The following is an 18,843-nucleotide window of genomic DNA, read 5'->3' on the forward strand; positions in this document are numbered from 1 at the left end:
AGGTCCCCTCTACAGATCCCGCTTACCTGGGTGGGGGTCCATCATTCGCACTCAATTTATTTAGTATATGGTTTAGGCTCCCCCTAGGGTCACTGTCTATTGTTATTGCAGTATTTTCAATTACTTTCTATGCTCTTCCCTGACAACTAAGGTGTAAATAATAGTGTGTTTACTCATCTGCTAGTAGAGTATTGCCTACATAGTATTTTAGTATTTGTCACTAAAATAAAGTACCTTTATTTTTGTAAGACTGTGTGGTTCTTTTATGTGTGTAAGTGCTGTGTGACTATAACTGGTATTGCAGGAGCTTTGCATGTCTCCTAGATAAGTCTTGGCTACTCATCCCCAGCTACGTTTAGAGAGTCTGGCTTCCTGGACACAGACTACACCTCACTATTAGGGGATACCTGGACCTGTCCCCTCCTCAAGATCAAGTCATTAATAAGATTTCAGGGTGCGCACTGGCATCTGTGCTGTTATTGTTGGGGATGTTTAGCTCTGTCTGTTTCTGTTCACACAGAAAAAGGCAACATACTGATGTCAGCACACCAGACTATGCCATGTATAATCTGATGTCTCATCTTGGCAGACTAGAGATGGGGGCTGCCTAGAGTCACGTGGTGCCACCGGATATCTCTGGAGAGCTATATATGAGGGGTACATCTTTCAGCAAATTTCTCCCCTTATAAAGTATCCTTCCATGTATCAGATTGGTCTGGAAAAGCTTTCCTCATCAGAATCTTTTCAGACATCACCAAGTGGCATCATGGCGATACTGGGGCATATTGTGAGTCAAATGGCGTGCTAATATCAGCATCTTTCTGATTGAGAGTTCTTACCACAGAATCCTCACCTTGCGAATTTCCACCCAGTGCCGGACTGCTTCCAGAGAGATTGTGATAGCTATTCCCTTGCCCTTTATTAGGTGGCATTGTGTGGCTCTGCTTCTGGTGCATCCCTCCATGGATTAAGAGATCAGGCTTACTATACCTGCACCACTTCCCCGTGCTGACGTCAGTTCCTTTCTTTCTGTGATAGTGACGTGGATCCAGATCTCCTTTGTATCCGGAGCTCTTTGTATCCCGTCAACTTGACAAAAATTCTTCCTTCTGTTCATACAGCAGCTGAGTCCATCCTTGCCAAACCCAAGGGTTGGCTCAGCTGCAGAGGATCTCAGGAGTCCGTGTGTACCGTTGATCCCTCGGACTACGGCTGAGGTTCTTGGGTGCAAAGTTGCATTGAGGTGTCAGGTCGTGGTGGTCAGAGACCTGCTCTGGGTTTTGGTGACCTGGTGTAGAGGGGAGACAGGGCAGAGAGGCCACTCTCCTGAATGATCTCGTGGATCCTGATGTCCCTCAACTGTAGGTCTGCTTTGGTGCCGTTGGAATCCAGTTTGGACCACCAAAAAGCCTTAGTTGCTGTAAGGTGGTTGAGTACCCCAGCTATATCTGCAGGGTGCCTCCGGGTGGGGGTCAGCATCTCGACTTCAGTGAAGTGGCAGTGCTGACCTGCTGGGCTCCAAATGGTTATCTCTATATGTGTTATCTCTCTCAGGGCCTGATGGCCAGTGTTGCAAAGTACCACACTTTACAAGAGGTCCTTGCAGATGCGTGAAGCAGCTCTTCTATTCTAATGGAGGTCTTGGTGATTTGTGAAGCACTTTCTGCTCTACCAATTTCTTGGAGGCTGCTGCGGCAGGACAGGTCGATTGCTCCTCAAGGGTCGGGTGCAGCAGGTAGGCTGGCAGGGTTGGCACCAAGTCAGTCGTGCTTCTCAGTTAGTATGCTTCTTTGTCCATTCCCTCTTTTGTGGCCAGCGAAGATCTTTTCCTTGTTATCAGGGGGTCCCCTAAGCACTCAGGTTTAGGGGGCGTTGAGGGGAATGAAGGGTACTAGTCAATGGGCTCCCTACCCTTTGGGTCACTATACCCCCTAGATGATCACTTCTGTGGGGAACTGGCATCACCCTGTCGCAGAATTCCTAATTCCACAGCACACAAGATCGTGGAATTCCTCACTTCGTGATCACTTCAGGCTGCTCCCCTCTAGGGATGTGTCCAGTCTCCAAGTGCAACACAGCGTCTGACAATCTAATTTTCATGCCTGTCCTGGTGCCAGATGGGCCTCAGGGCAAGGGGCTGCCTCTGCCCGGCCTGGGGAATGCTGATGGTTGCATACCAAAGGCGACAGGGCCTTTGTAGTAACAGGCCTTGGTATGCAGATCTGCTAGCCATCCTGTTGAAGTAGGTGATAACACCGCCTGCCAGAGCAGGCATTGTGTCTGTCCTTAGAGAGCAGAGGCTGTCACCTCCGCTGGGTCAGAAACTCGTCTGTTATGGCAGGCTGGTCGAAACCAGTTAGCCAGCACTCTAGAGGAATAGTAGGTTTCAGAGGACACCTCTGAGTTGCCTTCTGGGTGCATGTCATAATGAGTCCAATACTGGGACCAGTATGTATTTATTAAGAGAAGGTATTTGATACAAAACACCACTGTCTTCCATGCAGCTATCATGTAGCTGGGTTACTCATGCTGACCCGTGTCCAGTGCGTGCTTTAAGGTGGCTGCCTGGTCACTTGCAATGTCTAGGACTAGAGCTAGATATCATAGAGGCATATCTGCTCATGCAGAAATGTCCTCACATGTATTACACTCTGCCTTAGGGCTCTTAAGGTTTGCTGTACGGGTGACTTAAATGTAGTACATGCAGTGACTTTGGCATGGCACACAATGAGTGTCAGGGCTTGCACCCTAGCACGGAGTCTGCGATGGCAGGCTGTGTTCAATTTGTGTGTTGGTCCCTTACGGTGGCATAAGTTATGCTTCAGCCCTTAGGGACCCTCTTTAGTGCCCATGCTCCAAGTACCAGGGGTACCATTTATTAGGGACTTACACTGGTGCTAAAGTCCTGTGGCTATTGTTACCAATTAGACATAAGTTGTATTTAAGGAAGGAGCCCTGGCACTGAGGTCTGATTAGCAGACCTCAGTGCACTGTCATAGTCGAAAATCAGCTTCTAGTAGTTGTAAAAGGGGCAGAAAGTGTGGGGAGGGGCATATGCAATGAAGCCCAGTTTCCTACACTGAAAACAAGATACTTGCCTTTTTGGCTTTACTTCTGATGAAGGTCTCCTAATGGCATGTTTATTATTGGTAACATTGTGTTCGATGGCATCTGTCGCTGTAGATACACATGGTATGCATGAGCTCGCCATCTGGTGTTGGGTCGGAGTGTTACAAGTTGTTTTTCTTCGAAGAAGTGTTTTCGAGTCACGGGACCGAGTGACTCCACCTTCTGTGCTCATTGCGCATGGGCGTCGACTCCATCTTCGATTGTTTTCTTTCCGCCATCGGGTTCGGACGTGTTCATGTCGCTCCGAGTTTCGGAACGGAAAGATAGCTGAAGACGGAAGATTTTCGACGGTATCGTTGCGATCCGGTTACAGATAGACACATACGACGACGCGTTGAACATCGAAGCGCTTCGGTGCCCTTCGGGGTAGATTTCGGCACCCCGTCGGGGCCTAGTCGGCCCGACCGCGTGGAGGACAACGCCGATGGATCGGACCCCGTTTCGATTCTGCCCCGAATGCCACAACAAATATCCTTATACGGACCTGCACTCGGTCTGTAATCTGTGCCTGTCACCCGAGCACAGTGAAGAATCCTGCGAGGCCTGTCGGGCGTTCCGGTCCCGAAAAACTCTGCGCGACCGTCGAGCGAGAAGACTGCAGATGGCGTCCACGCCAAAAGAGCGTCGACAGTTCGAGACAGAAGAAGAACAGGAGGAATCCTTTTCCATCCAGGATTCAGACTCCGACGAGCTACACTCTACAAGAACTGTGAGTAAGACGTCGAGATCAAACCCTAAAAAAGGAAAGAAGGCCCAGGGGACGCCACTGCCAACCGGCCATGGCTCCACCCAAATTCTCGGTGACCAACAATCGGCACCGAAAAAGGCCCATACAGTGTCGAGATCGTCCGACTTCGGTCGAGACACCGGCACGCAGCCTCCTCGGGACCGAGAGAGTGCTAAACAGAAGCATCGACACCGAGAGTTCGGTGTCGACACCGATCGACGCCGAGACAGTGGCGCCGAAGACCATACAGGCCAAGAATTTTCGGCACAGAAAAAGAGGAAGGTTACCTCGGAGCCGAAAAAACAATCGACAGGGCTTTCGGAGCCGAAAAAAGCGACATCAGACCCTGTTTCTGGCTCCTATACCGAAGAGCATTCTATGTCTTCTCAAATGAAGAAACATAGATTTGAACAAGAACTGCAATCCACTGACGTGGATCACACGCAAAAGCGTATCTTTATTCAGCAGGGGACTGGGAAGATCAGTACCCTTCCACCTGTCAAACGAAAGAGAACGCTTCAGTTTACTCCTCAGCAACAAACAACACAAAAGGTAACACCTCCTCCCTCGCCTCCACCTGTAACTCCGGCTTCGCCAACTTACACCCCGTCACATTCGCCAGCTCACACCGCCATGAGCCACGACGACCAAGATCAGGATGCGTGGGACTTGTACGACGCACCAGTGTCTGATAACAGCCCAGACACATACCCAACTAGGCCATCACCACCGGAAGACAGCACAGCCTACTCACAAGTGGTGGCTAGAGCAGCTCTATTCCATAATGTGGAACTACACTCGGAACAAGTAGAGGATGATTTTTTATTTAACACCCTCTCCTCAACCCACAGCTCCTACCAAAGCCTGCCGATGCTCCCAGGCATGCTACGCCATGCAAAGGACATTTTCAAGGAGCCAGTTAAAAGTAGGGCAGTGACGCCTAGGGTGGACAAAAAGTATAAGGCGCCTCCTACGGACCCTGTCTTCATCACCTCTCAGCTGCCACCAGACTCTGTGGTGGTAGGGGCTGCCAGAAAACGGGCAAACTCGCACACTTCTGGGGATGCACCTCCCCCAGATAAAGAAAGTAGGAAGTTCGATGCAGCCGGGAAGAGGGTTGCTGTCCAAGCAGCAAACCAGTGGCGCATCGCAAATTCACAAGCGCTGCTAGCGCGATACGACAGAGCCCACTGGGATGAGATGCAGCATCTCATTGAACATCTCCCAAAAGATCTGCAAAAAAGAGCAAAACAGGTTGTTGAGGAGGGTCAAAACATTTCCAACAATCAAATACGCTCCTCCATGGATGCAGCAGACACGGCCGCAAGAACCATTAATACGTCGGTTACCATCCGTAGGCACGCATGGCTCAGAACGTCTGGATTCAAGCCAGAAATTCAGCAGGCAGTGCTTAACATGCCAGTAAACGAGAAACTTCTGTTCGGTCCGGAGGTCGACACAGCTATAGAAAAGCTCAAGAAGGACACTGACACTGCCAAGGCCATGGGCGCACTCTACTCCCCGCAGAGCAGAGGATCTTATAACACCTTCCGCAAAACACCTTTTAGAGGAGGGTTTCGGGGTCAGGCCACACAAGCTAGCACCTCACAGTCCGCACCGCCCACCTACCAGGGACAGTACAGAGGAGGTTTTCGGGGCCAGTATAGAGGGGGGCAATTTCCTAGGAATAGAGGAAGATTTCAAAGCCCCAAAACCACTACCAACAAGCAGTGACTCACACGTCACTCACCCCTCCCACACAACACCAGTGGGGGGGAGGATACATCAATATTACGAAGCATGGGACAAAATAACTACAGATACATGGGTCCTAGCAATTATCCAACATGGTTATTGCATAGAATTCATGCAATTCCCTCCAGACATACCACCAAAATCACAAAATTTATCAAAATACCATTCACAACTTCTAGAGATAGAAGTTCAAGCACTACTGCAAAAAAATGCAATAGAATTAGTACCAAGCACACAAATAAACACAGGAGTTTATTCACTGTACTTCTTGATACCAAAAAAGGACGAAACACTGAGACCAATTCTAGACCTCAGGGTAGTAAACACATTCATCAAATCAGACCACTTTCACATGGTCACACTACAAGAAGTGTTACCATTGCTCAGAAAACACGACTACATGACAACCCTAGACCTCAAGGACGCATATTTCCATATACCAATCCATCAATCACACAGGAAATATCTAAGGTTTGTATTCAAAGGAATACATTACCAATTCAAAGTATTGCCTTTTGGTTTAACAACCGCTCCAAGAGTATTCACAAAGTGCCTAGCAGTAGTCGCTGCACACATCAGAAGGCAGCAAATACATGTGTTCCCGTATCTAGACGACTGGCTAATCAAAACCAGTTCGCTCACACAATGCTCAAACCACACACATCAAGTCATACAAACCCTCTACAATTTAGGGTTCACCGTCAACTTTGCAAAATCAAACATTCTGCCAAGCAAAGTACAGCAATATCTAGGAGCCATAATAGACACGACAAAAGGAGTAGCAACGCCAACTCCACAAAGGATCCACAATTTCAACAGGGTCATTCAACACATGTCTCCAAACCAAACAATACAAGCAAGAACAATACTACAGCTCCTAGGCATGATGTCCTCATGCATAGCCATTGTCCCAAACGCAAGACTGCACATGAGGCCCTTACAACAGTGCCTAGCCTCACAGTGGTCTCAAGCACAGGGTCACCTTCTAGATCTGGTGTTGCTAGACCGCCAAACTTACCTATCGCTTCTATGGTGGAACAGTATAAATTTAAACATAGGGCGGCCTTTCCAAGACCCAGTGCCACAGTACGTAATAACAACAGATGCTTCCATGACAGGGTGGGGAGCACATCTCAATCAACACAACATAAGAGGACAATGGAACATACATCAAACAAAACTGCATATAAATCATCTAGAATTATTAGCAGTTTTTCAAGCACTAAAAGCTTTCCAACCAATCATAACCCACAAATACATCCTTGTCAAAACAGACAACATGACAACGATGTATTATCTAAACAAACAAGGAGGAACACATTCAACGCAGTTAAGCTTGTTAGCTCAAAAAATATGGAAGTGGGCAATCCACCATCAAATTGGTCTAATAGCACAGTTTATTCCGGGGATCCAGAATCAGCTGGCAGACAATCTCTCTCGAGATCACCAGCAAGTCCACGAATGGGAAATCCACCCACAAATTCTGAACACCTACTTCACACTCTGGGGGACACCACAAATAGACTTATTTGCAACAAAAGAGAACGCAAAATGCCAAAACTTCGCGTCCAGATACCCACACAAGCAATCCCAAGGCAATGCCCTATGGATGAACTGGTCAGGAATATTTGCTTACGCTTTTCCTCCTCTCCCTCTCCTTCCTTACCTAGTAAACAAATTGAGTCAAAACAAACTCAAACTCATTTTAATAGCACCAACGTGGGCAAGACAACCCTGGTACACAACACTGCTAGATCTGTCTGTAGTACCACACATCAAACTGCCCAACAAACCAGATCTGTTAACGCAACACAACCAACAGATCAGACACCCGGACCCAGCATCGCTGAATCTAGCAATCTGGCTCCTGAAATCCTAGAATTCGGACACTTACAACTTAGCCAAGAGTGTATGGAAGTCATAAAGCAGGCCAGAAGGCCATCCACTAGACACTGCTACGCAAGTAAGTGGAAAAGATTTGTTTGTTACTGCCATCATAATCAGATACAACCACTAGAGGCTACTCCAAAACATATAGTAGATTACTTGCTCCATTTACAAAAAGCAAAGCTAGCCTTCTCTTCTATTAAAATACACCTTGCAGCAATATCTGCATACCTGCAAACTACATATTCAACTTCCTTGTATAGGATACCAGTTATCAAAGCATTCATAGAAGGGCTTAAAAGAATTATACCACCAAGAACACCACCTGTTCCTTCATGGAACCTAAACGTGGTTCTAACAAGACTCATGGGCCCACCCTTCGAACCCATGCACTCTTGCGGAATACAATTCCTCACCTGGAAAGTTGCCTTTCTCATCGCCATTACATCTCTAAGAAGAGTAAGTGAAATTCAAGCGTTCACAACACAAGAGCCTTTTATACAAATACATAAAAATAAGGTCGTCCTACGACCTAATCCAAAATTTTTACCAAAAGTTATTTCTCCATTCCATCTAAATCAAACGGTAGAATTACCAGTATTCTTCCCACAGCCAGATTCTGTGGCTGAAAGAGCACTACATACATTAGATGTCAAAAGAGCATTAATGTACTACATTGACAGAACGAAGAACATCAGAAAAACTAAACAGCTATTTATTGCATTCCAAAAACCTCATGCAGGTAACCCCATATCAAAACAAGGTATAGCCAGATGGATAGTTAAATGCATCCAAATCTGCTACCTTAAAGCAAAAAGACAACTGCCCATTACTCCCAGGGCACATTCAACAAGGAAAAAAGGTGCTTCAATGGCCTTTTTAGGAAACATCCCAATGCAAGAAATATGTAAGGCAGCCACTTGGTCTACGCCTCACACATTCACCAAACACTACTGTATAGATGTGCTATCCGCACAACAAGCTACAGTAGGTCAAGCTGTATTAAGAACTCTATTTCAGACAACTTCTACTCCTACAGGCTAAACCACCGCTTATGGGGAACTAACTGCTTACTAGTCTATGCATACCATGTGTATCTACAGCGACAGATGCCATCGAACTGAAAATGTCACTTACCCAGTGTACATCTGTTCGTGGCATCAGTCGCTGAGATTCACATGGACCCACCCACCTCCCCGGAAGCCTGTAGCAGTTCAGAAGTTACCTTCAATTTTGTACATTTGTATATATATTACTTAATCCTTTAATAGGTACATACTTACATTTTTCATTGCGCGGGCACTATTACTATAGTACAACTCCTACCTCACCCTCTGCGGGGAAAACAATCGAAGATGGAGTCGACGCCCATGCGCAATGAGCACAGAAGGTGGAGTCACTCGGTCCCGTGACTCGAAAACACTTCTTCGAAGAAAAACAACTTGTAACACTCCGACCCAACACCAGATGGCGAGCTCATGCATACCATGTGAATCTCAGCGACTGATGCCACGAACAGATGTACACTGGGTAAGTGACATTTTCATTCAGGTTTGTTCTTTTTTTTTTAAATGCATTTTTTTTTTTTTTTTTTTTAATCCTGACTCGTGTGGGGGCAGGGAAATTAAATTGGAACTTAATGGCTGCTTCATGATACCCAGGACATTTTTTGCAAATTTGCAATTGAGACCATACCAGCCTCTGCTAGAAAATGTTTCAGATCCATTTTGAATCCTGGGAAAAGGCTTAATTCAAGGGCTCCGTAAGACCATTATGTATCTATCAAAAAAACAGTCTAAGGGGGTTCACAGTGGTCCCAGTTGCAATGGTTGAGGCTGACCTTCATTGAAACCCTCTGTTTTTGTGTGTCACATCCGTTAGATCTTTTTATCACTCAAAAGATGTACATGTGGCTTTAGATAATGCGGAAAAAAGGAAAACATGTAAGTAATTCTCACTCCCTTCTCTGGACCATAATTACAGGATTGGAGGGGGGGGGGGGGGGACTAGAGGGAGATGGTGTTTTAATCCAACAGATTTGCCCGAGAAGTTTTTGCTAATGGTGGATTTTAAAAAGGGGTGCCATTCTGAGACCCTAGAATCAGTACATGCAGATGAACTTTGGTATTTTAGATTAGTGTTTAATGTGTGCTAATCTAATGTAAAACATAGGACTTCGGATTATCATGGTAATAACAGATTACTCTAAAATGAGTATTTTAACAGTGACTAGAATATAAGCCCCAAAGACCTTTCATCACACATCCCTAATCAACTAATTTGGAACTCTCTTTGCATTAATGCATCATGGGGTATGCTTTTTGAGGTAGAACAATGTTTTCCAGCATATCTTCAGTAGACGAGGTCTTCAGAAGGCCCCAAAAGCGGCATGCCTCCCACTGTCTAGTCTTTCTCCACCCTTCCCAATTAAGTAAAGCTTACGTACTTTGTTACTCCCCAGCTGTGCTATAGAGCATCTCTCACTCAAAAAACTATATTGAGAATCGAGTTGAACATAATACTGTAATTTGATGCCTTTGTAAGTTTTTTCAGAGATCTGTTAGTACGATGAACAGATATTTTTATCTGGAGTAAGGATTTACCATGTAACTAGTGCTGTTACTGTCGAGCAGTTAAAAATGGAAAACCCCTTCACTTTGAGCAGGTTACAGTTTTGCCCATACAAATTACAATTCTTTACCTATGTCAGTCCCTTGTGTTGTTTTTTGTGTGAAATGGCTGACGCATATCACGGTTGGAGTACATTTAATCACTGGTTTCCAATGCACTAGGTTTCCAGTTGCCTCCAGTGTATCCACCACAAAGCACTGAAAGTTGCAGACAGTGGCTCCTCAGTGCTGCAGCACACCTTGTCAGCACATCTTTGTTTTTACATGTAACTGAGCAGGCAGAGCAGAGCAAGCAAGAGTTTTGAATGTGCTGTACATATTTATGCCATAGAAATTCCGAAGCATTTAAAAGAAACACAAGATTTGGGCTTGATTTAAGTGTTCAAATATGAATGTTGTATTTTGATTAAACTCTTGTTTTATTGTTATGCAGGATTTGCACTCAACATTTTGTGCTTATTGCCTCACCTGATACAACATTTTGATAACCCAACACAGTTCTGCAAAGAAACAGCTGACCGAATAGCAAAGGTTTGTAAAACTGTACTGAAAAATATTTCTCAATGTTTTTGATCCTTGCCCCTCCCCTCTTTTGTAATAAAAAAAATATTGATCTTTGGAGTCTTTTTAAATCAGTTTCATATGGACATAGATAAATTGCCATTTTCTAAAATGGCTCCTCTTGTTATACCAAGAAAGTGACTTGTTACATACTTAAATTGATCCTATAATCTTGGCCCCCTGGTATTCCTCCATAAAATAAATTTTCCTGAGGTTATAATTTTTGATTTGCGTTTTTGGATCATTAACGAAGTAGTTTAACTTGGGTATACTTTGCTGATCCGGGGCAAATTTTTCTGCATGACATATTTAAAAACAACGGATATTTTACAGTGATGATGTAATATTTCACGAACCATGAGACCTATATACTTCATTTAGGTGTCAAAACATAGTTTTTAGGGGGTAAAGTAGTCTTATCAAGACAGAAAATAACTACTCAGAGCAACCCTGCTGCCCTTTTTCAAAATGGCGGCTACAATAGAGGAAGAAGAAACATATATAGAAATGAAACGAATAACGGTTTTTAATCACTTTATGTGTACACCAGACAATGTTTATAATCTGAACATGAAAAAAGAATGTTTATCACTCCTTTTTAAGGCACATTTTCATAGTTCACTTTTTATTTCGCCCATCACTTGTACATTTGCAGAATGCTGAACATTTGAGAGGAGCATATCGACATGGACATCTTTGTAGCACAGGTTGTGCAAGTATATATATATATATATATATATATATCTATCCAAGAAAGAAGTGACTCAAACAGATGATCTCATTAAAGAACAAAAATATATTTCTCTCGTAGGGGATTTCCATGTATAGTCATAAGCACTGAATAGTTCCGCGCGCCTGCGGGGACCCCGGAGCATTGTTGTGTAGTATATTCTTAAGTGCAATCATCAGCTCCTTGACAAAAAAGGTCTGTGAAAAACACTTAAGAATAACAATGTGCAGCCTATGTGAACAGCTACACAGGCCAAATTGTTAGAAGAAAAAACAGTTGTAGTGTAAATTTCACGTTTAAACCTCTATTTATTCTATAAATACATAAATAAATACATTCTCATATTTTATTTACACCTCTCATGAGAATAAAACAATGTAGGGCAGTGTAGCCCATAGGCTGCCATTATACAGAATGAAAATAGAGCTGTGCCTTTAAGAAAAGTAAAGTCTTCCTGTTTCCCATCATGCACAGCAAAAGGCAGTTGCCTCAGTTCTTTTTTCCGGCTCCTTTCTGACAGGACCCTGAAGCATTGAGCTCTACCTCACAAAATCCTTTTGTGACAGAAATTCATTTAAAATCTTTTGAATTTCATTTTCACTCGACGTTTTTAACATTGAGTGATAATTTTCTGTTTTTTTCTGTTAGATTCTGACAGAATTTTGAGGTTTTTCTACTTCAGAAATGCCTTCACTGTTTGACAAATGTCCTTCTTGTGGCAGAAAAAAGGCCAAAACAGATCCACATCGGGTCTGCATAATTTGCCTTCCATCCAGCCACAAACCGGAGTCGTGTGACATCTGCAAAACCTTCTCCAGAAGGACCCTTCGTGACAGGGAGAAGATCCGACTCCAGGCGAAAGAGGACAGGAGGAAAAGTGGTCATTCTACCACAGAGCGAGGAGAAGGTCAGTCTTCTACCAGGGCTCACACTGGTTCCTCTATAACTCCGACCAGACCGGCTCAAAAACGGCACAGGTCTCCGACGACGTCGAGGGCGTCGACGTCGAGGCAAGGAACGGCGCCAACATGCTCGCCGTCGAGGAGTGGTTCGCCGGCGAGAAAGAGACATCGCTCGCCGTCGACGACGATTTCGCCGTCGAGACGGCGTGGACTTTCGCCGTCGAGATCTGGGTCACCGTCGACACGGCGAGGACGTTCCACGTCGAGGAGATCTGAATCCGGTTCGCCGTCGAAACGGCGAGATCGATCAACGTCGAGGGGTGCTCGACGTCGTAGACGTTCACCGTCATCACGGCGACGTCGAGGGTCGTCGTCGAGAGATTCTCAACGGCGAGAAGAATCGACGGCGAAGGGCACTCGCCGTCACCGTACTTCGACGTCGAGGAGTGTGTCGACGTCGAGACAATCAAAAAGACCTAGGAGGGTTTATACAACCTCAGAATCCTCGGCTTCACTTCCAGCGTCTCCACAACTCTCTCCTCGACAATCACCATTGCCACAGACGCCGGTAACACCTCTACGGCGCCTCTTCCGGCTCCGCCTTCTGAGTCTGTTTTGAGGACTCCAACGCGGTCTGTAAAACGTTCGGGACATTCCTCTAGACGCTCTTCTTCCTCTCGGCACCGTCATGACTCACAGAGATCTCAGCATTCACATCACAGGCGTTCTTCTTCGTCTACACGGGACTACTCTCCAACCCTATCGGACTCACCGTCCCCGAGAGTGTCCCCCATAGATGATGTGAATACGTTCCAGGAGGTCTTAGTACGAGGGGCAACCAAGCTGAACATCCCGCTGGCGGTACCTGCCCCATCAACGTCAGTGATCTTCGAGACCTTGCATCACAGGACATCTTCCAGACCTTTGCTTCCACTGGTTCCAGGTCTCCTTGAACCAGCAATGGATATTTTCCTTGCACCGGCCGCAACAAAGTCTGCTCCTTCCAGACTTATTAAAAAATATCGTCCACCAGAACAAGATCCTCTATTCTTGAGGTCGGACCCAGTTCCTGATTCGGTGGTCATAGTAGCGGCAAAGAAACTGCATTCAACCTCACCATCTTCTTCTTCACCTCCAGATAAAGAGAGCAGAAAGATAGATGCTGCAGGACGAAAAGTATGCTCTACTGCAGCCGTCACGATGAAGGCAGCCAGCGCTACTGCGTTATTAGGGCGGTACGACCGTGCCCTCTGGGACTCTTTAATGCAGTTTGCGGAACATCTTCCTAAAGATAAAAGGGAAGATTTCCTGGAGGTCGTGGGTGAGGGAGCCATGGTGTCTAACCAAATTATAAGTGCTGCAGCTGACTCTTCGGTGCTATCCGCACACAATTATGCACACAGGATAGCGCTCAGAAGGCATGCATGGTTGAGGCTTACATCACTCAAACCTGAAGCGCAGCAGAGAATACAAAACCTGCCTTTCTCGGGCTCCACCTTGTTCGGTTCTCATGCCGATGACGAGATGGCTAGAATGAAAGCTGAACTAGATACCTTGAAAGCGGTAGGCATGGAAAGACCGAAAGAACAAAGAAAGGTTTTCCGGCCATATCAACGACGACTTTTTACCCACCGGTATCAGTCGCCACACTGGATGTCTTCGCGCCCCTAGCAGCAGCAACAACAGCAGTATCAAAGGGGTTTCTCTACTCAGCGAAGGTCGACAAGGGGTCGTTCAACACCTCAAACTCAGGCAACTCGACAGGCTCCCACGTCTAAGCCCTGAATCTTTGCTTCCCCCTCCTCCGTTATCCACTCCGGTAGGGGGAAGTATCTCAAATCATCTGGACGAGTGGCTACGCATCACAACAGACGCCTGGGTATTGAATATTGTGAGACATGGTTACGCTCTCAGATTCACCAGTTCTCCACCATCTGTTCCACCCAAAACAGCCAACCGCCATCTCGAAGCTCTACAGTTAGAGGTCAATATCCTATTGCAAAAAAGAGCCATAGAACCCGTTCCCATCAGCCAACAAGGGAGGGGGATTTATTCGAGATATTTCCTTGTACCGAAAAAAGACAAACAAGAGTTTCGTCCCATCTTAGATCTGAGGACAGCAAACAAATGGATTTGCAAAGAAAAATTCAGGATGTTAGCCTTACACCAAATTTATCCACATCTACGTCAGGGCGACTGGCTATGTGCGATAGATCTTTGCGACGCTTACTTTCATATCCCAGTAACCAAGAAACATCGAAGATTCCTAAGGTTCACCTTCGGAAAACGCCATTACCAATTTGCAGTTCTACCTTTCGGCCTAAAATCAGCGCCAAGAACTTTTTCCAAATGCATGGCGGTAGTAGCCGCCCACTTGAGGAAACAGCGAATATTCGTCTACCCCTATCTAGACGATTGGCTCATAAAGGCCTCCAGTTGTCTCGAGACACAGCAACATTTTGAATGGACTCTACAACTGCTGCAAAAACTTGGTCTTCAAGTCAATCTCCTGAAATCTACAGCAACACCTGTTCAGAGGTTGCATTACTTAGGGGCCATTGTAGATACCAGGCTAGGAAAGGTGTTTCCTTCGGAGGAACGACGGTTATCGATTCTCCAGAAGTGCAAACAACTGCAGGAAAGACCTCAAGCCACTGCAAGAATAATAGCTTCTCTACTGGGCTCGATGGCGTCTTGTATCCATCTGGTTCCCAATGCTCGCCTCCATATGAGACCATTGCAGGAAAATCTGGAGGATCAGTGGTGTCAACTGAGGGACGATTGGGAGAACAAAGTCCTTCTTTCTCCTCACACCCTACAATCCCTCAAGTGGTGGTGTTTACCCAGCAATCTCTTGGTGGGGATTCCGTTCCAACAACGGCCTCCATCTCAAACCATCGTAACAGATGCGTCACTGATCGGATGGGGGGCGCACATGGAACATCTTCGAGTCCAAGGCGAGTGGTCACAGAGGGAGAGTCTCTATCACATCAACCTGCTGGAACTTCGCGCAGTCCACCTTGCGCTCAAAGCCTTCCTTCCCTCTCTGAGAACGGAAACTCTCCTTCTCCAGACAGACAACGTGGCCACTATGTACTACGTGAACAAACAAGGAGGCACCAGGTCCAGAATTTTATCCAGAGAGGCTCAGACAATCTGGCATTGGCTTCTAGCCAGGAACCTGTCACTAGTGGCAACTCACCTGCCCGGCATCCAGAATGTTCAAGCGGATGCCCTCAGTCGGGTAATGGACGAGAACCACGAATGGGTACTACACGACGACGTCGTTCATTCCATTTTCGCACTCTGGGGTACCCCCTCTACAGACCTATTCGCAACCCCAGAAAACAAAAAATGCCAAAACTTCGCCTCCAGATATTACCATCCAGGGACACTGGGGAATGCCCTGTGGATAAGCTGGTCAGGAGCATTTCTTTACGCCTTTCCACCGCTTCCCCTGATTCCGGCGGTCCTCCAGAAGCTGTCCAATGTTCAGACCAAAATGATCCTAATTGCTCCGGAGTGGCCACGCCAGTGGTGGTTCCCAGACCTTCTTCACCGGTCACTCAAAACACACATCAGGCTACCATATCGTCCGGACCTTCTCACGAAGTTCAGAGGGCAGATATCTCATCCCAACCCCTCATCGTTGAGTTTGGCAGCATGGCTCCTGAGCTAGTGCAATATGGACACTTGAACCTACCTCAGGACTGTATGGAAATTCTGAAGGAAGCAAAGCGCCCTTCCACACGATCAGCCTATGCAAGCAAGTGGAAGAGATTCTGCATTTGGTGTTTACACAACAACATTGATCCGGTTTCCTGTGGGGAACAATCTATCCTGCCATACTTGTTAAGTTTGGCAAAATCGGGCTTACAACTGTCGTCAATAAAAGTTCACTTGGCGGCGATAACGGCATACAGAAAGAGTCCTTCACAAACTTCCTTTTTTCGGATTCCGATTATTAAGGATTTCCTAGAAGGTTTAAAGAAGGTTTTTCCTCCCATTAGAAAGCCTTCTCCTCCATGGGAACTGAACGTTGTCTTATCACGTCTGATGCTGCCGCCATTCGAGCCGATACATAAGGCATCGCTGCAGCATCTCACATGGAAAGCTGCTTTTCTGGTGGCAATCACTTCAGCGCGTAGGGTCAGCGAAATCCAGGCCCTTTGCGCTCAGGAACCCTACACGGTTTTCCATTCTGCGAAAGTGGTAATGAGAACTCATCCAAAATTTTTACCTAAGGTAGTCTCCGACTTCCATGTGAACCAAACAATTTCATTACCGACTTTCTTTCAGAATCCAGCTACCCCTGCTGAGAGAACTCTGCACTCTCTGGATGTAAAGAGAGTCTTGAAATTTTACCTGGACAGGACAAAAAGCTTACGAAAATCACAACCGCTTTTTATTAACTATGGCCCAATCAGAACAGGTTTGGGCACATCTAAACAATCGTTATCCAGGTGGATTGTTTCATGTATAATGTTATGTTATCAGTTAGCAAACAAATCCCTTGGTGGTAGGCCAAAAGCCCACTCTACCAGAGGGAAAGCAGCTACTGTAGCCTTGATGAGAAATGTCCCTTTGGCAGAAATATGCAAGGCTGCCACTTGGAGGTCGGTCCATACCTTTACTAAGCATTACTGCCTTGATACAGACGCTAGGGCAGATGCTCAGGTTGGACAGGCTTTGCTCAAGAATTTGTTTGCATGATTCATGTTTTTTCTCAGTATTCTTATATCTACTCCACCGCAGTTATGGGGATGGGCTTGCTACTCTATTCAGTGCTTATGACTATACATGGAAATCCCCTATGAGAGAAGGAATGGTTTCTTACCTGTAACTCCAGTTCTCTCGTAGGGGTATTTCCATGATAGTCATAAGCAACCCTCCCTCCTCCCCGGTGGAGTTGACATAGAACATGAATATTATGGAGGTTGGTACTCCAACAAATGTTTTGTTTTTTCTTCATGTCAGGTTAATAGCCTCCAAAAAAGAACTGAGGCAACTGCCTTTTGCTGTGCATGATGGGAAACAGGAAGACTTTACTTTTCTTAAAGGCACAGCTCTATTTTCATTCTGTATAATGGCAGCCTATGGGCTACACTGCCCTACATTGTTTTATTCTCATGAGAGGTGTAAATAAAATATGAGAATGTATTTATTTATGTATTTATAGAATAAATAGAGGTTTAAACGTGAAATTTACACTACAACAGTTTTTTCTTCTAACAATTTGGCCTGTGTAGCTGTTCACATAGGCTGCACATTGTTATTCTTAAGTGTTTTTCACAGACCTTTTTTGTCAAGGAGCTGATGATTGCACTTAAGAATATACTACACAACAGTGCTCCGGGGTCCCCGCAGGCGCGCGGAACTATTCAGTGCTTATGACTATCATGGAAATACCCCTACGAGAGAACTGGAGTTACAGGTAAGAAACCATTCCTTCTACTACAACGTTTCAGCTTCCGCCTTCCTCAGGTAGTACAAGATGGTTTGCTCAGTGGCTGCACAGCTTTAGCACCCCATCAGTATCTTCCCAACCAAATTCACAGGGATCGTCTGATCAAGCAGAACGCTCTTTTGATGTGTCCATGCTCACAATATGTCTTCGGTGTAAGGTCACTTAGTGAGACAGATCTCTTGAATCCCCCTGTACCGAAAATTGTCAAATGTGTGACAGTCAGAACTCGTTTTCCACAGGCATAAGGTATTTTTCTACATCTTTAAAGTCCTATTCGTCATCTGTCTCAGCAAATTCTTTTGGAAACTTAGCAGGTTCAGCAATGAACGCTCTAAGCTTTGTTCCAATTTTGCTCAATGTCATCACCCGTAAGATTACGTGCCTTGATAAGAGCACTGGACTTCTCTGGGTCAAGTTTCTTGTACAGAATATGAAGCTGTATTAAGTGTCTTTTCTTGCCTGTGCCGTAACGTATCCATACTCTGACAATCCTTGACTTATGAACATTGCAACAAATCTAAGTAGCTGTAGGAAAGTGTCCTCTTTCTTGGCATGGTTACCCCCATTTTCTACCTGTTGTCAGTGTGTTTGACTGTGTCCACTAGGATTCTGCTAACCAGGACCCCAGTGGTTATGCTCTCTCCCTTCCGACTTGGTAACTGTACCTTTTTTCCCCACAATTGGCATACTGGTACCCCCTCCCCCCCCCATGTAAGTCCATAGTATATAATACCTAGGTACCCAGGGCAATGGGGTTCCAGGGGATCCCTATGGGCTGCAGCAGCTATTCTGCCACGCATAGGGATCCCATACAAAGGGTTCTGCTGGCCTGCCATTGCAGCCTGCGTGAAACGGGTGCATGGACCCCTTTTCACTGCAGGTCACTACTCCAGGTCACTATAAGTCACCCCTATAATAGGCTCTCGCAGCCCAGAGGGTATGGTGCACGTACCTGTGTGTGAGGGCACCCCTGCACTAACAGAGGTGCCCCCACAAACTCCAGATCCATTTTACTGGACTTTGCGAGTGCAGGGACGCCAGTTTACGCTTGTACT

The 18,843-nt window shown here is 45.8% G+C and overlaps 1 protein-coding gene across 12 annotated transcripts in view; it reads left to right on the forward strand.

Moving 5' to 3' along the window:
* FRYL (FRY like transcription coactivator) overlaps positions 1–18,843 on the forward strand; it is a 1,894,812-nt gene that overhangs the window by 1,381,180 nt on the left and 494,789 nt on the right. For all 12 annotated transcript variants that reach the window (XM_069201557.1, XM_069201569.1, XM_069201550.1 and 9 more), the window contains one exon: positions 10,562–10,659. In XM_069201557.1, the coding sequence (XP_069057658.1) occupies positions 10,562–10,659 (98 nt within the window). The remainder of the gene's footprint in view (positions 1–10,561; positions 10,660–18,843) is intronic.

This window comes from Pleurodeles waltl, chromosome 1_2 (assembly GCF_031143425.1).
Source record: "Pleurodeles waltl isolate 20211129_DDA chromosome 1_2, aPleWal1.hap1.20221129, whole genome shotgun sequence".
In the NCBI taxonomy this organism is placed as follows: Eukaryota; Metazoa; Chordata; class Amphibia; order Caudata; family Salamandridae; genus Pleurodeles; species Pleurodeles waltl.